At 45.1% G+C, this 24,923-nt stretch overlaps 1 protein-coding gene across 2 annotated transcripts; it reads left to right on the top strand.

The window, feature by feature from the left end:
- The first annotated feature begins 647 nt into the window (after positions 1-647).
- On the top strand, positions 648-24,467 carry nr3c1 (nuclear receptor subfamily 3, group C, member 1 (glucocorticoid receptor)). 2 transcript variants are annotated; one of them, XM_062477041.1, is made up of 9 exons: positions 648-967; positions 2,340-3,538; positions 17,253-17,425; positions 18,542-18,658; positions 18,812-19,093; positions 19,249-19,393; positions 19,958-20,088; positions 20,365-20,522; positions 20,710-24,467. In XM_062477041.1, the coding sequence occupies exons 2-9, from the start codon at positions 2,349-2,351 to the stop codon at positions 20,860-20,862; spliced, it is 2,349 nt and encodes a 782-aa protein (XP_062333025.1). In that variant the 5' UTR covers positions 648-967; positions 2,340-2,348; the 3' UTR covers positions 20,863-24,467. The 2 variants fall into 2 exon arrangements, with proteins under 2 accessions (XP_062333025.1, XP_062333026.1); XM_062477042.1 differs by having other exon boundaries at positions 649-967; positions 17,253-17,410.
- Positions 24,468-24,923: the final 456 nt, after the last annotated feature.

The raw sequence follows: 24,923 nt of genomic DNA, 5'->3' as shown, positions 1-24,923 counted from the left end.
CTCCTAAATATATATCTTTAGTTTCTACTTCTTACATTTTCAAGCCAAGCTTGTTACTTTGGTTTTAATCTGTAATTTGGTGGTATTTAATTTCCTGGCTATCACGCAGAACAAACGTAAGATAGTCTACAAAGCTACCATGGATCAAGCAGAAAGCAACAAGAAAAATATTTTAAAAAATACATTTCGCAAAAATGTTCTCCTCTCCCCTCTCCTCTCTCCAATCCTCTCTTTTTACTTTTCATACCTCGTGGAAAGTTTAAGAAAGATAGAGATTTATCTTTGTTATTGCTGAAAAACTACATTATTGTGTGTGAAAAACATTTCAAGGTGGTATAAAATGATATGTACTTTTCAAGACAGAAAAGGAAGAAAGCTTATTTGTTAAAATATCAGAAAAATACAGTTTAAAGCCTGTCCAAAACGTGTTGCATTACTAACAGTCCATTCCTCGCAACATCGTAGGCCTTCGTTTGATCTGAATGAAAAATACGTTTGTGGTCTGACTTCTTATGCTGTAGAATGGGGGCGATGTGGCATGTTTACCATCGTAAGATTTGCAGAGCCAACGCAACTACAGTGTTTCTATTTGTCGAAAGAGGGCGTTGCAGCATGCAGGATGTGACAGGTCAAGCCCAGCGCTCGGGCCGTGCTGTCAGATCTCCATTTTGTATGTTTTTCCTAGAGGTTAGCGACTACTTTTCTCTTGGCTATGAACCGTGTTATAGCAGGCAGGCTACTTGAGTAGTTGGCTAATTCTTTGCATTTCGTATGCATTTTGCTGTCGATTTCCTCGACGCGGATTAAAGGATTTTACTTAGATAATAGCTGTCCAATCTTATCTTATACCGAGGATCTGCAAATAAACACGCAGTTTGGTTCTGCTAATAGCTAGCATTAAGTAGTCCATAACCAAAACAATGTCAGACGATGCATGGACTCGCATCAACTACCAATCGTTTGACGGGTAGGCAAATGCAAACGATTGTTTTTTTCTCTAAATTAACGATTCCATACATTCAATGTTGTATGCATTTTGCGTTTCTGTTTTCAAATTATAAGCACCAGCTAAAAGGTAGCTATCTAGTTAAGAAACTTGACTAAATGTACATTAGTTAGCTAGCTAGCCTACATTCACTGCAGCGACATTTGAGGGGAACTTGTCAAAGTAATTTGTTTAGGGAGCATATAGCTCCTAGCTAACGTTGTGGCAAGCGTTGTCGCAGCAGCTAGGGCTAGCTAGCTAGCTAGCATGCAGGAAATAGTGCACTACTAGACTACTAGCTACTAGTACAGTATTATTAATGACGTTGACGTTTAGCTAGTTAGTTTTGCTTGTTGACATGTTGGGCAAATATTGGTGACAAATTATCATCGCATTAACAAGCAGCTAGCTTCATACTTTAAGTTTATTTTACTAACTTGCCCTTGGGTTTGTGTGGAAAAAATGACATCTAAATGGGGAACGATAGTTCCAAGATAGCTAGCTAGCCAAATATGCTAGCTTGGCTACAGGGCGCGCATTGGTGCTCACAGAAGCGGGGCCTAATAATACTTTTACTTAGACATCATTAGCTAGCTTGCCAAATCATTATAAATCGTATGCCTGTCTACATTTTCAAACTAAATTTGTAATTTAACCGTACCAGTAGTGCTAGTTTCCTCTTTGGAACCTAGACAGAAATATAGCTCGATTAGATATTTAAGTACGTCATATAGTCTACAGATCGGTTTTTGACTACATTATGGCAGTGCAGTTTTGCTAGTCTAATTTGAAAGGTTTCAGTAATCAACTTTGGCCAGGATAGCTTCCTCCTACACCCATCGCCATTAATTCACGCCATAAAGATATTCTTGAATGTATTAAGCTATTAAATGTTATTTATCTAAGTGATCATGTGCTAGTAGCACATTTTTGCTGGAGGATATGTCATCAAATAATTTTTGTTGCTTGCCTATGCTTTTTTGTTGAGGTAATCTGAGTTTCAGATTAAGATGCACTTATTTTGGTTGTTCACAATGTGTGCTTCATGTTTTGGCTACTCGCAATGTTTTGTGGCTATCTCGTTATGATCAGTGACCTATGCACTTTGTAAAGCTCTCTCTTGGAAGTCGCTTTGGATAAAAGCGTCTGCTAAATGAATAAATGTAAATGTAAGATACATTTGTGTCAATATTGGTAAATTTGTTTTCCTGCTGTCAATACAACAAAACCTACCGTCAGCCACTTTACATGCGTAAACAGTGAGCAATTCACAGGATGCTGTGTTTTTATCTGCTAATTGGTTCTCTCTCAAACTCTCACCTTCTCTCTTTGTCTTGTTCTCTCAAACAATTAGGACCAAAAGATGGATGAAGGAGGAGTAAAGAGGAGAAAGAGTACCAGAGATGCCAATCTGACCACGCTGGTGTACAGAGAGAGCCCTGCCGAGGGAGCCCCACTGAGAGTCGCTCCTCGCAGTGCCATGTCCGTAGCCTCCGCCACGTCTGTGGGGCTTCCATCCAGCCTTCTCATGCAGCCCGGAGACGTGCTCAACGGCCTCAGCACCAGCCCCGGCCTCTACGTGGAAGACCTGGAGCTCAAGGGGCAGCGGCCCCAGCAGCAGCTGCAGTTTCCCCAACAGCAGGCTCAGAGCCACGCCTCCAGCTCCCTGGGTCTCTGTGCTGCGGGGGAGAACTTCTCCCGGCTGGAGGCTAGCATTGCTGACCTCACTAGTGCCTCCCCCTCCATGGAGTCTCTGATAGGGGGATCTGACCCCAGCCTGTTCTTGAAGACTGAGGACTTCTCCATGGATAAAGGAGACCCCATGGACCTGGATCATGACGCCTTCGGGCACAGGGACGTTGACGTGAGCCAGAAGCTGTTCAACGACAACACCCTGGACCTGCTCCAGGACTTTGAGCTAACCGGCTCGCCCTCAGACTTCTATGTAGGGGACGATGCGTTCCTCTCCACCCTGGGGGACGACGACTCCCTGATGGGGGAGCTGAGCTCTGAGAGGGACAGTAAGTCCTCCCTGGCTGGGCCTGGAGGAGGGGGCGGCTCATCTGGCCTGAACGGCAGCAGCCTCACACCTTCTCAGGATGAGTCCAACTCAAGCACATCCACCTCCACCACGCCCACGCTTAGCGCTGCCCTGGTGGTGAAGAAGGAGAAGGACGCTGGTTTCCTGCAGCTGTGCACCCCAGGGGTGATCAAGCAGGAGAAGACATCTGCTGGGCGTAGCTACTGCCAGATGAGCAGTGGCTCCACCTCATCGTCCTCCTCCGGCCTCCCCAGCCCCATCTCCATCTGTGGGGTAAGCACCTCCAGCGGGCAGAGCTACCATTTCGGGGTGAGCTCCTCCAGCCCGGCCTCCAGCTCCAGCAGTGGAGGCACTCACAAGGACCAGAAGCCCGGGTTCAGCCTCTACCCTGCACTGACGACCATCGGGGAAGCCTGGAGCAACCGGACGCCGGGCTACGTGGACGCCTCAGGAATGCAGAGGGGAGATGGCTTCTCCAGCTCCCCCGCCTCCTTCTCGGCTGGCTTCTCCAGGTAAGGAATGTTCTTAGTAAACACAAGCGGTCAGGAGGTGTGGGCTGGGCCAGGGGGCAGGAGGTGGTGTGGATCTGGAAAGGGGCCTTGCTAGCAAGCCCTGGAGGGAGATGGAAGGCAATTCAGATTTACATTTATTCATTTAGCTTTTAATCCAAAGTTGTGATGGTAGGCTGCAGCTCTGTCCTAAACTGGCTTGTATCAACATGCACCAAATCACTGTGTTTGTGTGTGCCTTGTGTGCAGAATGAAATAGGCCTATTGTAGTTCCAGCTACAGTTCCGTGTTGGGTAGATTGCCAACTGTTATCCTGCCTTATCTTTACAGTAGAGCTAGCTATTGCCTCCACAAATGGGTATAGAAACTAGGTCATGTGAATAAATTGGGTCTTGCTGCAACTTCTGAACAGTCAGAAAATACGTTTGTGAAGAGGGGCATGGCACCATGGCTATGCGGGTGTGTGTATTGCTGAAGGGGAATTCCAGCCTCTATGCAGACAGTTGACATAATCAACAGTGCTACCTGTTTTGAACCACTCGTCCCTATGGCAACAATGAAGATTCAAGCTAGTTGCACTTTTTCTGTCTAGCTTATGAGAAATATCCATTCTCTAAGAGCCAGAGAGTTCATTTTGGCATATCCTCCCTTTGCTTTATTCTAAAGATAGACTAGAGGGAGACACTCTGCTAACCAGTGTAGCGACTGTACTAACCAGTGTAGCGACTGTACTAACCAGTGTAGCGACTGCTAACCAGTGTAGCAACTGTACTAACCAGTGTAGCGACTGTACTAACCAGTGTAGCGACTGTGCTTACCAGTGTAGCGACTCTGCTAACCACGGGTGAGGTGTGAGGACAGACTTAAGTCCTGGTCGGAGCAGGGTATGGAGCAGAGGAGGGGATGTCAAGCTTTATTCGATGACGATGAAAGAATAAGCCTTGTAAGGTGTGTGTTGCACGTTTTGTCTCTGCTAGGTGCTGCTCCTTCAGATCTTGGACCGTCCACAGTTACTGTAAAACTAACACCACTAGTGATGGGTCGTTCGCGAATGAGCAGGCTCTAAGAGCCGGCTCTTGTAGGTGAACGTCGAGAGCTGGCTCGCATATCTGAAGAGCCGACTCTATTTTTAATAGATTAATATATCCTATATAGGGAGTCAGGTGGCTGAGCGGTTAGGGAATCGGGCTAGTAATCTGAAGGTTGCCAGTTCGATTCCCAGCCGTGCAAAATGACGTTGTGTCCTTGGGCAAGGCACTTCACCCTACTTGCCTCGGGGGAATGTCCCTGTACTTACTGTAAGTCGCTCTGGATAAGAGCGTCTGCTAAATGACTAAATGTAAATGTCTATAGAAATTAAATGATTATGTAATAATGAAATAATGAATGATTTTATTTGTATTTAAAATAATTGACTAATTCAAAGAACAACAAAACTATTATTATATAAAGGCGCACACACATTCGTTTCGACTGTCTGATCAGTAGGGCTGTCCCCACTCAGTCGACTAGTCGATTTTCTGGTCGATATTCTCTTGGTCGATTAAGATTTTTTTAGTCAAGCTGCCATATGGCAGTGTGAGATCTGATTCCCGCTTGTGTCATCATTGCTGAATTAACTAAATGTTCTACAAAAATTGTAGATTATATTATTTAAGACAAATAAAGCAACTCTAAAACTGTATAATTTAAAAGAAAAGGTGTTACATATACATTTAGTCATTTAGCAGACGCTCTTATCCAGAGCGACTTACAGTAAGTACAGGGACATTCCCCCGAGGCAAGTAGGGTGAAGTGCCTTGCCCAAGGACACAACGTCAGTTGGCATGACCGGGAATCGAACTGGCGACCTTCGGATTACTAGCCCGATTCCCTCACCGCTCAGCCACCTGACTCCCTAGGTGTTACTGTTTTCCCTTTCGTTAATCTGCCCTTTGTTTTGGTTTGGTATTATGCACACGGCACGAGCACAATTGGCTGCCGAACTACAAACTCTGCCATAGCCTACTTTGTCGGTGTTATTAGTCAAAAGGGCAAAGAAATCTGCGGTATGGCAGCATTTAATTAAAGTACATTTACAAAGTACCGGGTGACTCCAAAAACGTTGAATGCAAACTCTGCCAACAACGGTTTATTTTTCATAGTTCAACGTCGAATATGATGTAGCCTACCACCTGAAAAACTTAAGTTGGCCTAGCCCTACTTCGCTCATGCTAACGTGCTGGGTTGAAAAATGAATGCCTATTATAAGAATCACATCCAAATCGAATGACATTATCTTCTCCGGCCAATACAACAAAATCTTTCTCTGTTGCACCGTTCCCAACTCAGCTTCTACGTAAGTTCGCATGCTGCAAGTTTTCAGCAAGTGATAAGTGCGCTCTGATGATTTGCATGTTAAACAAACAATATTTTTCATTTGTATTACATTGTAAGAGATACTAAATACCATTGGCATTCGGTTACAACAGGACTGGTGATACAATGCTTATTATTAGTAGGCTATTAGCGGCTGAATCTGCAATGTCCAGCAGCCATTGAGTCAGATCGGGAAAATGTTAGTACTTTTTTTTTTTGTGGAAAAAAAAGCGTTTCAAATTTCGATTAGTCGATTTTCAGACGTTTTAGTCGAGTCTTGGTCGACCAAAGAAAATCTTATTCGGGGACAGCCCTAGTCACATTCTGTTGCTGTCAATCATACACGCAGTATCAACCAATTATACTGCATGAGGGAGGGCCGAGCCAACTCACACACACACAGGCAGACGAGTAGTCAAAACTCGGAGGAGAGCCATAACAAATCAATGCATTTTTAAAGACATTGTGGTTAAGGTAGAGTATGATTGAATTTAATAATTCAATTAGAATTGTTTTCACACCTAATATAGTCAGTCATAGTTAAAAAAAATATTTTTTAAAGAGCCGTTTGGGAGCCAAATGAGACGGCTCTTTTCAGTGAGCCGAGTCAAACGAGCCGGCTCACGAAAAAGAGCTGGAATGCCCATCACTAAAAACCACAGAATGTGAAAAACTGAAAACTGGAGGTGCAGCAATACCATTTGTTATTATATGAATTAATTTTTTATTGTAGAAGTTAAGTGCCTTCTCTACAAATTAGCTGCAAACTGACATCAAACATAGCTTATCTAGCTTGTCTGTTTATGTTGGTCATAAAAGCATACATCAAGAAATAGCCAATGTTTTGCATTTGAAAACTGGCAAGCCTAAACTTGGTTGGTAGCCGTTTCAGAGACATTACTTCCCTGGCCAGGTGGTCAGACTCTGCCTGATGTTTCTCTCTATGAGGAGAGGGCATGTTGGGGCATGCCTAACTACTGTGCGTCAACTCTAAATCAAACCTCATTCAACATCTTGTACTTATCATCATCACTAATTATCCAGATAGGACACAAACACCAACTCCAGCCATGCAGTTCCCTGACAAATGAGAAGTGTTTTGGGGTCAAGTTAATTGGGTTAGGGTTAGTTAGGTTTAGTTAATTGACATAAACATATTGTGACCATAAATGCAGATGTCCTGCATACATATTTAATCTTTACGCCAAATTAAAATTGTGGTTATTCTGGCGGTTGAAGTTTCAGTAGTTGGATTGAGGTTTCAGTGCAATGATGGGGTGGAGGTTGGTGTTGTGGGTGGTGTTGTGATGGCGGTCTGTTACAACACCAGACAGTTCATGTTGGTGCAGTTCAGCCTTAATTTTATGGAGACAGAACAGATTGGTGAAAAAAAGGATAGGCCTCATACTCAATTCTCATGTGGGTCTAATTTCACACTCTCTTTGTGGTCTTGAGGTGTGTGTGTTAGAGATGATTGGGAGTAGGGTTTGCATGCGTCTGTTGGACTCGACCTGTGACATTTAGCAGCTTGCGGCTGATTTCTCGTCCTCTGTCAGGTAGGCCTCAAGTCACATCTGCCTCTTCACACGGACATGCTGCTCCCTCTAACACACACTCACACACCCTGTACACACACACCACACACACTCACACACCCTGTACACACACACACCACACACACTCACACACCCTGTACACACACACACCACACACACTCACACACCATGTACACACACACCACACACACTCACACACCCTGTACACACACACACCACACACACTCACACACCCTGTACACACACACCACACACACTCACACACCCTGTACACACACACACACCACATACACTCACACACCCTGTACACACACACACACCACATACACTCACACACCATGTACACACACACCACATACAGTCACGCACGCACCACATACACACACCACTGTCACATACTCACTCAAACACACACACACCACCCACACACTGCTGCTTTGTCTCCCTCCTTATCCTCCTTCCTGCTGTGACTCAGCATGTCAGAGCCAGACAGTTGGACTGGTTCTTCCTCTCCTGGCTACAAGTCTGGTTAGCTGTCCTCCTGGCTACAAGTCTGGTTAGCTGTCCTCCTGGCCTCAGGTCTGGTTAGCTGTCCTCCTGGCTACAAGTCTGGTTAGCTGTCCTCCTGGCTACAGGTCTGGTTAGCTGTCCTCCTGGCTACAAGTCTGGTTAGCTGTCCTGGTAATAGGTCTGGTTAGCTGTCCTCCTGGCTACAAGTCTGGTTAGCTGGCCTCCTGGCTACAAGTCTGGTTAGCTGTCCTCCTGGCTACAGGTCTGGGTAGCTGTCCTCCTGGCTACAAGTCTGGTTAGCTGTCCTGGTAATAGGTCTGGTTAGCTGTCCTCCTGGCTACAAGTCTGGTTAGCTGGCCTCCTGGCTACAAGTCTGGTTAGCTGTCCTCCTGGCTACAGGTCTGGTTAGCTGTCCTCCTGGCTACAGGTCTGGTTAGCTGTCCTCCTGGCTACAGGTCTGGTTAGCTGTCCTCCTGGCTACAGGTCTGGTTAGCTGGCCTCCTGGCTACAAGTCTGGTTAGCTGGCCTCCTGGCTACAAGTCTGGTTAGCTGTCCTCCTGGCTACAGGTCTGGTTAGCTGTCCTCCTGGCCTCAGGTCTGGTTAGCTGTCCTCCTGGCCTCAGGTCTGGTTAGCTGTCCTCCTGGCTACAGGTCTGGTTAGCTGTCCTCCTGGCCTCAGGTCTGGTTAGCTGTCCTCCTGGCTACAGGTCTGGTTAGCTGTCCTCCTGGCCTCAGGTCTGGTTAGCTGTCCTCCTGGCTACAGGTCTGGTTAGCTGTCCTCCTGGCTACAGGTCTGGTTAGCTGTCCTCCTGGCCTCAGGTCTGGTTAGCTGTCCTCCTGGCTACAGGTCTGGTTAGCTGTCCTCCTGGCTACAGGTCTGGTTAGCTGTCCTCCTGGCCTCAGGTCTGGTTAGCTGTCCTCCTGGCCTCAGGTCTGGTTAGCTGTCCTCCTGGCCTCAGGTCTGATTAGCTGTCCTCCTGGCCTCAGGTCTGGTTAGCTGTCCTCCTGGCCTCAGGTCTGGTTAGCTGTCCTCCTGGCTACAGGTCTGGTTAGCTGTCCTCCTGGCCTCAGGTCTGGTTAGCTGTCCTCCTGGCCTCAGGTCTGGTTAGCTGTCCTCCTGGCTACAGGTCTGGTTAGCTGTCCTCCTGGCTACAAGTCTGGTTAGCTGGCCTCCTGGCTACAAGTCTGGTTAGCTGTCCTCCTGGCTACAGGTCTGGTTAGCTGTCCTCCTGGCTACAAGTCTGGTTAGCTGTCCTGGTAATAGGTCTGGTTAGCTGTCCTCCTGGCTACAAGTCTGGTTAGCTGGCCTCCTGGCTACAAGTCTGGTTAGCTGTCCTCCTGGCTACAGGTCTGGTTAGCTGTCCTCCTGGCTACAAGTCTGGTTAGCTGTCCTGGTAATAGGTCTGGTTAGCTGTCCTCCTGGCTACAAGTCTGGTTAGCTGGCCTCCTGGCTACAAGTCTGGTTAGCTGTCCTCCTGGCTACAGGTCTGGTTAGCTGTCCTCCTGGCTACAAGTCTGGTTAGCTGTCCTGGTAATAGGTCTGGTTAGCTGTCCTCCTGGCTACAAGTCTGGTTAGATGGCCTCCTGGCTACAAGTCTGGTTAGCTGTCCTCCTGGCCTCAGGTCTGATTAGCTGTCCTCCTGGCCTCAGGTCTGGTTAGCTGTCCTCCTGGCCTCAGGTCTGGTTAGCTGTCCTCCTGGCCTCAGGTCTGGTTAGCTGTCCTCCTGGCCTCAGGTCTGGTTAGCTGCAGGAAGGGTGCAGGAAATGTGGAACACATGCTGTGAAAGGGTGCAGGAGCTGCAGGGATGTTTAAATATATTGCTCTCTTCTTGAAGCCCTGGTTTAAATTCATATATTTTTTATGTAGCCACAATCTAAAAAGGATAAATTGCTCTTAAACATGCACATGATATTAATAGACACCTTTTTGTCGAATAGCATACAAGGAGCTCTTTGTCCACCAGTCACACTTGGCCTTGAGATGCTGGAAGCTCCAAGGGCTTAGCTCTGACACATACAGCTGCTTCAGCGTTATGAATGGTTAGGGTTAGGAGATGTCCTGGTTCTTTCTGCCAGGGTGGTTAGGGTTAGGAGATGTCCTGGTTCTTTCTGCCAGGGTGGTTAGGGTTAGGAGATGTCCTGGTTCTTTCTGCCAGGGTGGTTAGGGTTAGGAGATGTCCTGGTTCTTTCTGCCAGGGTGGTTAGGGTTAGGAGATGTCCTGGTTCTTTCTGCCAGGGTGGTTAGGGTTAGGAGATGTCCTGGTTCTTTCTGCCAGGGTGGTTAGGGTTAGGAGAAGTCCAGCCAGTTGTTTGCCTGCAACAGCAGGACTGAAACACTGAAAATACACTGAAATGTGATAAAAAGCTTATTGTTGTTCACACAGATGGAAACATTCCTTCTATGATCCATGCATACCACGGCTTGAAATTGCGACCTTTTTGTTGCATACGCTCCCGAAATTGTATCTGTGCGACCTCAAAATATATTTGAGAGCATTTGTGCAGGTGCAAATAATCATTATGGTGCGACCTGTTTTAACTTCTTAACAAAACACTTGCAAATTAGCCTACTGTACAATGCCTGCTGTGAGCTGATACAGTGACCGGTCTACCGTTCTATCCAATGTTACGCAACCAATTTAACTTCATCTTTACGTTCTTAACTTTAATACAGATTTTTGATTGGTTAAAATTAGCTGTCAACTACTCCATGGCACTGCACTCCGTTGTCACGTGACAGGCAGCTAACTCTTGCAAAAAATGTGATGAGCTGAAAAGACAAGAAAAAATGTTTTCAGTGGGTTCAATGTTTGCTTTCCTAACTTTTAAAAGTTGGGAGCAAGGTTAAAAAGCAAAACAAAAAAAGTTAAGTATTTAAGTTAATTTTGAGCCCTACATACACATCACTGCACATATTACAGACATACTGTACTGGCATCTTACATTTTAAACAAAAGATTACATCAATATTAAAGATGTCATCATCTTGCAGTTATTTGTGCATTTGATGAGGACTTGAAGGTTGTGGGGGAGTTGGTGGAGATGTGTGGTCAGGTTTGGAGATGTGAGGAGATGTGTGGTCAGGTTTGGAGATGTGAGGAGATGTGTGGTCAGGTTTTAGAGATGTGAGGGGATGTGTGGTCAGGTTTGGAGATGTGAGGGGATGTGTGGAGATGTGAGGGGATGTGTGGTCAGGTTTGGAGATGTGAGGGGATGTGTGGTCAGGTTTGGAGATGTGAGGAGATGTGTGGTCAGGTTTGGAGATGTGAGGGGATGTGTGGTCAGGTTTGGAGATATGAGGGGATGTGTGGTCAGGTTTGGAGATGTGTGGTCAGGTTTGGAGATGTGAGGGGATGTGTGGTCAGGTTTGGAGATGTGAGGAGATGTGTGGTCAGGTTTGGAGATGTGAGGAGATGTGTGGTCAGGTTTGGAGATGTGTGGGGATGTGTGGTCAGGTTTGGAGATGTGAGGAGATGTGTGGTCAGGTTTGGAGATGTGAGGAGATGTGTGGTCAGGTTTGGAGATGTGAGGGGATGTGAGGAGATGTGGTCAGGTTTGGAGATGTGAGGAGATGTGTGGTCAGGTTTGGAGATGTGAGGAGATGTGTGGTCAGGTTTGGAGATGTGAGGGGATGTGTGGTCAGGTTTGGAGATATGAGGGGATGTGTGGTCAGGTTTGGAGATGTGTGGTCAGGTTTGGAGATGTGAGGGGATGTGTGGTCAGGTTTGGAGATGTGAGGGGATGTGTGGTCAGGTTTGGAGATGTGAGGGGATGTGTGGTCAGGTTTGGAGATGTGAGGGGATGTGTGGTCAGGTTTGGAGATGTGAGGAGATGTGTGGTCAGGTTTGGAGATGTGAGGAGATGTGTGGTCAGGTTTGGAGATGTGAGGGGATGTGAGGAGATGTGGTCAGGTTTGGAGATGTGAGGAGATGTGTGGTCAGGTTTGGAGATGTGAGGGGATGTGTGGTCAGGTTTGGAGATGTGAGGGGATGTGTGGTCAGGTTTGGAGATGTGAGGGGATGTGTGGTCAGGTTTGGAGATGTGAGGAGATGTGTGGTCAGGTTTGGAGATGTGAGGGGATGTGTGGAGATGTGAGGAGATGTGTGGTTGGGTGTGTAAATCTGTGGTCAGGTTTGGAGATGTGAGGATATTAGGGCTGAACGATTTCGGAAAATAAGCTAATTGCAATTATTTTGACTAATATTGCAATTGCGATTTAATATGTGATTATTATATGATTTATTATTAATAAATATAGACTACTGATCTCCAGTCAGCAACATAACACACAAAGTTCAGATTTTTTAAATAAATTAAATCAAAGCTAAACGTAGGCTAATAACATTTCTTAACTAAAGCTAGCTAGCTACCGTTTTGGGAAAAAAACTTGCGCTGTGGGGACAGTCGAAAATATTTAGAACTCAAGCATCTAAAGGTTAAATCTTAAAAGAAAAAGAAACACTGTCTGAACATTTCTGATCCAGTCAGTAGCCTAACAGAAACAGTATAGCACTGACAGCCTAGTGATCCTACTGTATGTGTATCACCTAGGGGCATCATATCTTTCGTGATGAACGCTGTTACTGTTTGAGTAATTTCGTACATGAATATGGAGTTAGGCTTTGAAACAATTCGATCAGTAATCCTGTCAGGTGTTATTTGGCCTATTTGACACACTGGTGTTCAGAATTTTAGCTATGCATTGTAGATGGCTTTGTGGTGTTTTTTTAGTGCCGAATTAGGTTGGTGTTGTTGCCCCGTGAGATAGCAACGTTAGCCAGGCCGGTTTTGCACAATACTTGACACTGCGCAGCATATTTTTTAAAGGCGAAATTGGTAAAGTGTCTGTAGTGTCAGGTTCTGTCGAGCCTGAGGCCATCGTACAGGTCAAGGTAAAGTGTAACGTGCAAAGTTGATCCTTCATCTGCAAACTGCGTTACTCTCGTGTGTCACGTGACCAAAGTAAAATCGCAGCCTTTGTGATTACAAAATCTTGTTTTGTCACATCGCGATATTATCGCAAATGCAATTAATCGTTCAGCTCTAGTGGAGATGTGTGATCGGGTTCGGAGATGTGTGATCGGGTTTGGAGATGTGTGGAAAGTAGTTAAATTTGTACTTGCACGTTCGTTGCACTTACTGTTATTAAGGTAAATTATTTTACTTTGTATTGTTGGTTATATGATTTTGATTGGCTTGCTCTAAAAACATCCTCTCATCTCTGCCTCCCTTCTTTCCCCGTAGCCAGTGGCAACAAGGCAGTCAACCTCAGAGATGTAAATCCCCTTGATGCGGTTGTGTGTGCGTGTGTTGTATAGGTGTTGTGTATGTGTGTGTGATGTCAGGAGGGTGCTGGATGGTGTGTAGGAAAACGTGTGTTGTGTAGGAAATGTCTTGTGCACGCCCCCGTGTTGCGTGGCTTCTCCAACCACAACACTGCTAACACCTCTTGTCTGACCTGCTTTCCTCACAGTAGACTGTTTTCCTACTCTACGGGGCGTCAGGTGGCTGAGCGGTGAGGGAAGCGGGCTAGTAATCTGAAGGTTGCCAGTTCGATTCCCGGCCATGCCAAATGACGTTGTGTCCTTGGGAAAGGCACTTCACCCTACTTGCCTCGGGGAGAATGTCCCTGTACTTACTGTAAGTCGCTCTGGATAAGAGCGTCTGCTAAATGACAAAATGTAAATGTACTCTACTCTGCTGTACTCTACTGTGAGGAAAGCAGCCTACTGTACTCTACTCTGCTCCTACTCTAATCTTTCCTCACAGCAGAGTAGATTAGGCATTTTAAAAACTCAATAGATCAGTTCCTCTTTTCTATTTTCATAGTAACTTGGGAAAGACACATTTCCTTCTGGTCCTCCTAGAGGTGGCTCTCTGGCCCGGCCTGGTGTGTGTCGGTGGGAAGGAGGGAAAACTCAAGGTTACTTAACTACATTTTATGCTGGATATTTTGGATTGGTTTGTTTGCATCAGCAGGAGAGCATCAGGTCCAGGGAGCATGGAGACTCTGTATACTGCAGCACCAAGCACTGTTCTTCCTGCTCCCTCCTCTCTGAGCTAACCCAGGAAACCAGATTGTTTTCTTTTGTTTTGTGAGAAATGTTTCATAATGCCTGACTGAAAACAGACATTCTGAGTTAAATGGAGACCAGCCAGTAAGACTGTCTGCATGCTGATGGAGGGTGGATCAGTGGTGCTCATCTGATCCCAGTTTGACCAGTCAGAATGGGTTGGTATTGACATGATGTGTGTGTTGCTGTGTTTGTGGGGTTGTGCGATGGGACCTATGCATAGGGATGGGTTTTGAGAACTGGTATGAAATTGTTAGCGGTCCCTGGTCTGTACCAAACTATTCATAAGCTTCTGGACAAACGCTGCTGCTGGTATCCTCCGGCTGAGCCAATCTAGCACCAGCCTAACCATCCCCTGTTGACGAAGCTGCCGGCTCCGTAGAGAAACCTGCCCTCCCTCCAAGCTAAAACCAAGTGTCAGGATGGGTCGGGCTACGAGAATAGACATTGCATAACTACGTGTTTACATTCTGCTCTCCATTAAATAATAATGACCGATGGAAAAAAACTCGAGTGATGCCTGGAGTCATGTTGGTTTGAGGTGCTGCTTCTCTGGCAATGTGTGATTTATCTTTAACAAGAAGCGGTGGCTTTGTTCCCTCTATAGCTCTGGTTCAGAAGAGCGGCAAAACTTCGAACCAGTTTGTGACATTTGAAGCATTGAAAGTCATCAATCACGTGGTTATCGTAATTTGATACAAGCTCCAAAACACTTTTTCTAAACTGTACGTATTGGTTTTGCAACACAAGCATTGATGCGACAGTGCCATACGTCCCATCCCTAGTGATCTACATTTAGGCCATACCGCCCAGCCCTACTGGTGTACACATTTTAGTAGCCGCCTGTCTTAATGTACCTGCTAAGTTGTTTAACATAGGCGTGGCAAATGGAGTGTTGGGGGTTGAGTAGAGACCAAACACTGCTGGTGCAGTAATAGGATTTAACAAAGCTGTCCTCATACCTTCAGCCTCAATCCCAGTTCACCAATTGGAAGCCTCCCTCATTGTGACATCACTCTCAGATGAGATCACACACATTTAATGGGTGGTGGTGAGGGGTGAGGGGTTAATGTGTAGTGGGTGGTGTGTGAGGGGTTAGGGTTAGTGGGTGGTGGTGAGGGGTTAATGTGTAGTGGGTGGTGTGTGAGGGGTTAGGGTTAGTGGGTGGTGGTGAGGGGTTAATGTGTAGTGGGTGGTGTGTGAGGGGTTAGGGTTAGTGGGTGGTGGTGAGGGTTTAATGTGTAGTGGGTGGTGTGTGAGGGGTTAGGGTTAGTGGGTGGTGGTGAGGGGTTAATGTGTAGTGGGTGGTGTGTGAGGGGTTAGGGTTAGTGGGTGGTGGTGAGGGGTTAATGTGTAGTGGGTGGTGTGTGAGGGGTGTTGCAAAGCCATCACCTACCGCAGTTCAATGCAGATTTGATCTGTGCATGTATGTTTATGTAGCCGATGAAGGACAGACAGGTAGTGACAGATGGTGTGGAAAATAAGCAGACCATTGGGTACAAAAACCAGGGACAGGAAGAGAAAGACAGAGACAGATGGACACGCTGGCAAAGTGAGGAACAGACAGGCAGACAGTAATGCTGGTTGAAAGATTAGTGATTTTCTATCATTTTATTTGAAACTTCATTGAAAAAGTAAAGGCTGTGGAAGTATACCAGACATTGTTAAGATACTCTGGTGTCTGTTTGAGGTTTTATATTCCTAAAAATATTATAAAAGTCAAACATTTTCAAAATGGTATGGGTTGTTTTCACCCGGTCCCTAACGCAATGCTGCAAAGTAGCGTCTTCCGAATGTGAGACGAATGTCCAATATGAAACTAACTTCACCTCGGTCAATTAACACACTGTTTCGATGTATTTAGTTTGAAATGCTCCCACACCTTGGATGACTTGGGTCGTACTGATTTCTCTGCCTCCGCCATGTGTTTCAGAACAACGTTACTCAACAACGTCTCTCCGATGGCCTTTCCTCTACCTCCGCTCCGCGCTCAACTAAACTTTTTTTTTTTAATACTCAAACATCTCCGCGACATATTGAGTGGCGTAATAATCGCGCGACACAACGAATCGATAATGAAATTCATTGCCAACGCTTTTAATAATAAATTTTAATCGATTTAATCGATTCGTTGTTGCAGCCCTACCTCGTATAATCCTAACCCTCTCTGGTTGTGTTGTAGGACCTGGTAGATGGTACAGCCTTTACCCTGGTAGATTGTACTGTGCTAACCCTGGTACATTTACATTTAGTCATTTAGTAGATGCTCTTATCCAGAGCGACTTACAGTAAGTACAGGGACATTCCCCCAGAGGCAAGTAGGGTGAAGTGCCTTTCCCAAGGACACAACGTCATTTGGCATGGCCGGGAATTGAACTGGCAACCTTCTGAATAATAGCCCGATTCTCTAACCACTCAGTCCTCTGACTCCCTGGTAGATGGTACAGAATTACCCTGGTAGATGGTACAATCCTAGCCCTGGTAGATGGTACAGTCCTAGCCCTGGTAGATGGTACAGTCCTTGCCCTCTCTGTGTGGGCGTTGTTGCTGCTGCTGAGGCTGAAATAGGAGGCAGGACCTGTGGTGCAGGACTGCAGCAAAGCCAGGTGCCATCTAGTGGCCAGTTGGAGAATCCCAGGGGATTGATGCATTCATTTCATAGACCTTTTAAAAGTCCATTCAAACAGTATACAGCGTGGGTGGCTGTTGTTATTGAGAATCATGGACATTTTCAATTTGGGGGGGAACACTGCTGCAGTGTGGTGTTTGTCCCCTGTACCAAATGTGTTCTACCATGAAAACCACTCACTTCTCATCCTTGACTTTTTACTGTACTTTGGCTAAAAGTGTCTGATAAATAAAATGTCAGATGTAAAAGGTGCCCAATTCCCTTTATAGAGCCCTGATCATAGACTGTAAAAAGAATGGACGATGCGTCTCCGCTTCCTCCCAATGCACAAAAATGAAGCCAAAATATCCCGGATACGGGTTCTGCCCTCTTGCTGTGGTGATGTCATTTGGAGCCAGTCTGTGCAGAGGTGATCAGGTGGTGGAGCCGCGGTCTTGAGGTCCCACCCATACACTCGCCAGACCCAATGACGAACACACACTAACCCCTTTTTTATATTGTCAAATAACCAATTAATAACAAACTGATCAAAACAATGAGCACTTGAACAGTCTATGGCTCTGATCCTAACCTGCCTCTTCTCCTTGCAGTTCCACTTCCAGGCAGGAGGGGGGCGCTGGTTCTGTGTCCCAGAGCAAGGCCAGTGGCACCAAGGTCTGCCTGGTGTGCTCAGACGAGGCGTCGGGCTGCCACTATGGGGTGCTCACCTGCGGCAGCTGCAAGGTCTTCTTCAAGAGAGCTGTGGAAGGTATGGTCGCAAGAGGTGGGACACTGCAAGCACACACACGTGCACTTACACACACATTTACACACGCATGTACACACACACACGTACGCACACATACACACACATGTACACACACACACGTACGCACACATACACACACATGTACACACTCTAGGGGTCGACTGATTATTGGCACCAATATTAAGAATCTTTATAGTTATCGATATCGATCATTTAAAAAATATATAAATAAATATTTGTAATTATTATTTCAGCTTTTTGCACCACCTGGTGCTGCTGGATTGGGACTAATTGTTACCCATTTTATTAGCTTATAAAACTTCAGGGAACTATTACATTTATTTTCCATTATTTGTTCATTTGTTGCTTGTTGTGGTTTAAATTTACTTCTTTAAGTTTTACTAAATGTTTACAGAATGCTGTTGGATGCTCCCTGCACTTTTTATTTTGTTATTATTATTAATATTAATGTTATGTTTAACATTAATGTAATGTTAAGATATGGTTAAAATAATTTAAAGAGAGTCTTTGTCAGAGGCCTTTTTATTCAAAATGTTGACTTTAATTTTTATTTTTACACTAGACATGTATATCGGTTCAAAATATCGGTTATCGGTCTACTTGATCTGTAATAATCGGTATTGGTCCTGAAAAACGTATATCGGTCGACCCCCCCCTAACACACACACGTACGTACACGCACGCACACACAAGCATGTACACTCACACACAAAGGTTCAAATACATACATGTATATACACACACACGCGGAAATGTACATACAAGCATATCCACATAAACATACTCAAACATACACATTAACAAATATGCACAAACACACACATACATAAAAACACATGTACTTCACCCTACTTGCCTCGGGGGAATGTCCCTGTACTTACTGTAAGTCGCTCTGGATAAGAGCGTCTGCTAAATGACTAAATGTAATGTAAATGTATACACACGTAAGCAATTTTAGTCAACTGCTAAAAAAAAAAGCTATTGTATTGGTGCCTGTCATAGACGATGACATGTTAAATTAAAGTCTGATACCTGTTGTTATTTTTTACCCTGACTTAGCCAACTCAGTTTTAACTGATATTCACACACTAAACTGTCTCCCCCGCTCAGGACAACATAATTACCTGTGTGCTGGGAGGAACGACTGCATCATCGACAAGATCAGACGGAAAAACTGTCCAGCCTGCCGATTCCGGAAGTGTCTAGTGGCAGGAATGAACCTGGAGGGTAAGTGTCTATCTCTCTCTCTCTCTTTGTCTGTCTGTCTCTCTGTCTGATCTCTTGTCACTGTCTCTCTTTCTCATCCATGCCTCCCCCTTCATATTGAAAGTGTACTTGCCCATTCTGAAGGTGTGATCACTGCTGTGTTTCTCCTGTCAGCTCGTAAGACCAAGAAGCTGAACCGTCTGAAGGGAATCCAGCCGAGCGCCCCAGCAGAGCTCAGCCCGCCCCCCCTGCCCGAGGCCCGCTCCCTGGTGCCCCGGTCCATGCCCCAGCTCATCCCCACCATGCTGTCCCTGCTCAAGGCCATTGAGCCAGACACCATCTATGCCGGCTACGACAGCACGGTGCCCGACACCTCCACGCGCCTCATGACCACCCTGAACCGGCTGGGAGGCCGGCAGGTCATTTCTGCTGTCAAGTGGGCCAAGGCCCTGCCAGGTAGGAGCTCCACTCTGCCTGGCCCCCCTGCCTCGTACACCTGCAGACCGACAGACCTGCATCTGTACATTTTCTCTGTGCTACTGTTCAAAATATTCTGTCTGTAGAGTGTTCAGGATGTTCTGTTTTGAGTGTTCAGGATGTCGTCTGTCCAGGGTTCCGGAACCTTCATCTAGACGACCAGATGACGCTGCTGCAGTGTTCCTGGCTGTTCCTCATGTCCTTCGGGCTTGGCTGGAGGTCCTACCAACAGTGCAACGGAGACATGCTCTGCTTCGCTCCTGACCTCGTCATCAATGAGTATGCAGTCCAGCTGTCCTGTCACTCAGTTAGCTCTGTTAGTAGGTTACATCCTTCATCCGTCTGCAGGGCTTGACCATGGGTTACATCATCTGAACCATGGGTTACATCGTCTGAACCATTTTGGTTGCATATGCTCCCAAAATTGTGTGTGCGACCTGTTTTCATTTTTACAAAACACGCTCTGATTAGCCTACTACACCTACTACTACTATGTGTATACAGTGACCGGTCCACCGTTCTATCCAAGGTTACATAACCAATTAAACTTAATATTTATGTTTTCACCTTTAATGCAGAGATTTTAGTTTGGTTAATATTAGCCTTTTGTCACTGCGCTACGTTGTCACGTGACATGGAGCTAACCAGCGTGCAAAATAAATCTACAACATAAATGTTTTTGTTGTGTTGGTCCTTAATATTTGGTGGGTGCTTCTACATTTTTTACTGGTGCTCCTAACTTTCTAAAGTTGGGATTACCAGTGCCACCAAGTAAAAAAGTTAATTTCAAGCCCTGGTCTGTGTTACATGAGTGTAGGTTACATCCCTCTCTGTCTCTCGCAGGGAGCGTATGAAGCTGCCTTACATGGCAGATCAGTGTGAGCAGATGCTGAAGATCTCCAGTGAGTTTGTCAGGCTGCAGGTTTCTCATGATGAGTACCTGTGTATGAAGGTTCTCCTGCTGCTCAGCACAGGTGAGACTCTGTCTGTCTGTGTCTGTCTCTATGTCTGTGTCTCTGTCTGTCTGTCTGTTTCTGTCTCTCTGTATGTGTCTTTGTCTGTCTGTCACGGTCTCTTTGTATGTGTGTCTGTCTGTCACTGTATTTGTCTGTATGTGTCTCTGTCTGTGTCTATCTGTCTCTGTCTGTGTGTGCGTCTGTCTGACTGTCTGTATAGTATTATCTCAGTTGTTGTTCAACAATAACATCTCAGCGTCGTATCAACAATCCCAGTTGTGTCTTGTCCCTCAGTGCCAAAGGACGGCCTGAAGAGCCAGGCGGTGTTTGAGGAGATCCGGATGTCCTACATCAAAGAGCTGGGCAAGGCCATCGTGAAGCGTGAGGAGAACTCCAGCCAGAACTGGCAACGCTTCTACCAGCTCACCAAACTACTGGACTCCATGCATGAGGTACACACACACACACTCACAGGCTCACACACACACACACACACTCACTCACAGGCAAAGACGCACACTCACACAGGCATGTGCACACACACACACAGTGTCTAACCTTAACCCTTGACTAGCATGGATTATTCATTGTCCCAGGGTGGAGTAGTGTCAGACAAATGTTCTGTCTGTGATTCGGCAGATGGTGGGCGGTCTTCTGAACTTCTGCTTCTACACGTTCGTTAACAAGACCCTCAGTGTGGAGTTCCCTGAGATGCTGGCGGAGATCATCAGTAACCAGTTACCAAAGTTCAAGGCTGGCAGCGTGAAGCCTCTGCTCTTTCACCAGAAATGACTGTGACCCCCCAGCGCCCCAACACAATGCCTTAAAGTCCCCCAGCGCCCCACCCACCAGGAGCACTCCACCAGGGGCAGGAGCACACTCAGAGGATAGATTCTGCAGAGAAACAAGTGGAGAGAGAGAGGGGAGAAAGTGTGGGAAGAACTATGCAACAATGAGATGGGAGGGTCAGGGGTTGAAGGATCACAGGAAGCAGAGATTTGTAGAGTGAGAGAGAGAAAGCGTGAGAGAACACAGTGTGTTTATGTTCTAAATGGTCTCAGTACAGTATGAAACATGTCGGAAGGATCTCATTTACATAATCCACATAATCAACCATGAAATAAACTAACCATCTATGTTGTCTCAGGATTCTGACATAACGATATCTATAAGTAGATCAAATAAGTATCTGTGTACAGGTAATGATTATATTTTTTACATTACTCGATTTACAATATGTCATAGTTTAAACAGTTTCACAGATCAAAGTTAGATGAGCAAAGGTCATTTCTATATAACTATAACTTGCTGTCAATACTTTCCACAACTCGTAGACTCTCTTCCCCTTGTCTTCTGGGAGGGTTCTGACACCAGAATGACTGCTGTGTGTGTTACACACCTGACACCAGCTGTGTGGAAACATTCAAATGCTTTTCTCTTTTTTTCATGTGGGTTTTTAGAGATTACTTTTTGTAGAAAACGTTCACCCCAGTCAGATACAACTTCTCACATGCTAACTGCAAACAGGTTTACACGTCTTTTATAAAAGGGAAAAATGTGCCTTTTTCAGCTTGAAGTCTGATTTTATCCATCCTAACCCAAACCCTAACCCATCCACCCTCCTAAACTTTTTAAGGCTGGTTTCAATTTGTTCCATCTAAACCCACCATGTCCATAATTGTATGTGATTGTATTTTGATATGACATGCAGTTCCAGATTTCCTTGTTTTTAACAGTCATGTTTTTTATGTTGAAGTTGGCAGCTTGGTGTTACTGGGTGAACTCATAACAAGTGATTCTTATGAATGAGTACATGTAGCTCTCCACACTATACCTAGTCACTCTGCTCTCTGAAACCCCTTTCCTACTAAATATGCCGTTAAGCCGCCACCGCCCCCAAACTACTAAAAGCTTTAAAAGAGAATGATACTATATACATTACTAGGTTTGAATTTAAACTGCATGGGAGGTGGGGGTTTTAGTCATGTGACTGATCCCTTAACTGTTTGTGGTTTTTCCCGTCATGCTACTGCTGGAATGTGATAGGTAGTTGCGTTAGCCAATCAGAAGGAGGTAAACGAGACCTGGGCATAAAAAACAAACTGGATGCCATGGTTTCCCTGAGAGGGCATTCCGTCCTGTAGTGTCTACACTGACCACCAGGAGGCACACCAGTAACGGAGTTGTCAACAAAAAGTTTTTAAGTATGCAACAACAACAAAACAGCTTCAGACCCATAAATATTTAAACATCTCTGGTGCATCTGAATGAAAGGCATTGATATTAACCCCTCAGTTTTCCTCCTGCTGTGTGTACACGTGTGGGTGTACATGTGTGTGTGTGTGTGTGTGAACGTGTGTGTGGGTGTACATGTGTGTGTGTACATGTGTGTGTGTGTGAACACGTGTGTGTGGCCATGTTAGGAAACCCCTTTCTTAGTAGTACTTATTATCTCATCCCATATCATCTTGTTGCTAGCATTATCCTCTCCACTCTCTGGGAATTACGCAGTGCCAAATCTTTTATTTACTGTTTTTAAGTTTGGGAAATCTGAACAGATGTCAGTGTTTATATCAACAGAAACCAAGAACGCATCCCCAATCAGAGACTTTATTAGGTTCATGAAGTCAAGTTCTGGATATGTACAGTGCTTTGGACCATTAGTAATGCCCTTTATGAGAATGAGTTATGAATTAATTTAACTAGTGAGCACAGAAGAGAAATGAATAAATTGTCATATTTACTCCGTTGGTATTATCACACCGCACCCTGTCTTTAGTTGTGTCTGGGGTGAGAGGTTGACAGCTTCTTTCTAGTGTGTCTTTCATGTCATTAGAACAGTTCCCTGGTCTTTTATCTTTTACTTATAGTTGGATTTTTAACATTGTATTGTTTGTGTTGTGAAGCACAGACCCACCCAGATATCAGAAATATTATGAATCCACAGGGGCTTGTCGACCTTTATTAGAATTGTTTCATAGACATTTATCCAATATCATGATGACACACTCTGTCTGGTCTGGAGAAACTGGAGGACAATAATGATGTAGATTAGAAAGAGATTTTAGGAAAGCTGCAGTGTGATTCTACTTTAATCGAATTAAAATAGTTGTTTTTATCTCGTTTGCTGTCTTGGTTGGTCTATTTGTGCATGGTGGAAAAGCACAGGTGCATGGTGGGAAAGCACAGGTGTCATGTTTCTGTGTAACACACAAAGCCAACATCAGTCAAAGCTATCCAGCCGTGCTCAAGACATGCTCAGGTGGGGTGTGATGGAGCAGGTGTATGTGGAGCAGGTGGTCGTCTATGTACACCGGTACATGGAATGAACCAAAAACACACTCTTTAATTTTCAACATTGTTTTCGTTGTTGGTTTTGTTTTTGGGCAGGAAGTGCTTAGCAAATTGGGTAAGTGTTAGTTTGTGTGTGTCTGTCGTCCCCCCTCCCTCCCTCAGAACGGATGCTTGTGTGTAAATTTTTTATTATATTTCAACTTTATTAGCTAATGATCCCTCCAGGCTCCCCAGGTTTACTTATAGTTTACTTTCACATCCAGTGCGTCACACTTCTCTGCCCCCTGCAGGTGTCTACTCCACCTTGTCTCATCTTGCTTTCCTCTGTGGATGAAAGCTGCTACATCTTAGGCAAGGCCTTCAGAATATGCAATAGACTTTAACAGAAGATTAGACTTCAGTGATCTCTGTCCTTTTTACACTAGACTTTTCATACCTTTTCCACACTCAGTTTAGTGGACATTCTTAGTACCTCTGCAGGACAGATTTTCAGGAAACGTTTACCTGTACGTCAGTAAAACAGTCCTCGGAAGCTTCTGGTGCGCGAACTCCAAGGTGACCAAAGCATTGACAAGTATTTTAGCCCCAAATTGCTTTGGTCAAAATGTGTAATACTGTGAATTTGATAGGAGTCGGTTTCTTCTTTTCACACATTGCTTGTGAAAGTAATCACAACCTGAAAATTTGCACTACCCCAAATATTGTTTAAAATTATATTTTGTATAAAACATATGCAAACATTAACTTTTGAGAATAATCAATATCACGTGTCACTGATATGCTTTCTTTAAATCTTGGTTTTGCTTTCAAATCATTATGTTGTGTGTACATATAACCCCAATGTAAAGAAAATGTGGCGTATTTGTCCCAAAATAATAGTTTTCTATATCCACCTGTATAATTTCTCCCTGTAGAGTGAATCTGGTTGATCTTTTCCCTTTATCTGATTAAATGTTCAACAGGTTGTCTTTTGTTGCGTGGTACTTTTCAAAACAAACTAATTGTAAGTTGATGTGTGCTGATATGATAATATTAACTCAAACCCAGCAGTGAGCTGGAAGCCACTTAAGCACTTGCTGATACAATAAAGGTGCATCTCTGTTGCTGTGCGTGTCATCATTACTTGCTGGATGATTCTTGTATAGTGGAGGGGGCTGAATTGCTTTGATTAAATAGTCAACGCACACTATGGTATGACTGCATCTGACATTAGATCACAAGGTTGCGGGTTCTAATTCCCCATGTGGGCTAACACTCCTAACTGGATGCGTTCCTCTCCAGTTCTGAACTTTAAAACTATGTATAAAGAGACTGCGTGACACTACTGTTGCTTGTTCGGGTAACTATAAAGGCCATATATACTGGACCCATCATTTTGGTCTGACATTCCATAGTGCGCTCTTTAGGTAACGTGCTCACTCACCCAAGATGACGGATGGAGAAATAAAAGTACTGCCGGGCGGTCAAGAGAGGCAGGGGATAGACCTGCAGTATTACACAAACCTGAAGGCCCCGTCACACCATAACGTTCTGGTCAACGTTCTATGACGTTAGAGGAA

This window comes from Osmerus eperlanus, chromosome 13 (genome assembly GCF_963692335.1).
Source record: "Osmerus eperlanus chromosome 13, fOsmEpe2.1, whole genome shotgun sequence".
Lineage (NCBI taxonomy): Eukaryota > Metazoa > Chordata > Actinopteri > Osmeriformes > Osmeridae > Osmerus > Osmerus eperlanus.
Note: the sequence above shows the minus strand (reverse complement) of the source record. Positions and strands in the feature narration are given on the sequence as shown.

What these genes read in the sequence shown, in the direction of transcription:
- nr3c1 (XM_062477041.1), top strand. Translation starts at nt 2,349, where the DNA reads ATGGATGAAGGAGGAGTAAAGAGGAGAAAGAGTACCAGAGATGCCAAT. An exon ending in TTCTCGGCTGGCTTCTCCAG is followed by an intron (nt 3,539 to 17,252) that starts GTAAGGAATGTT and finishes TTCTCCTTGCAG; the next exon opens with TTCCACTTCCAGGCAGGAGG. An exon ending in GGCAGGAATGAACCTGGAGG is followed by an intron (nt 18,659 to 18,811) that starts GTAAGTGTCTAT and finishes TTCTCCTGTCAG; the next exon opens with CTCGTAAGACCAAGAAGCTG.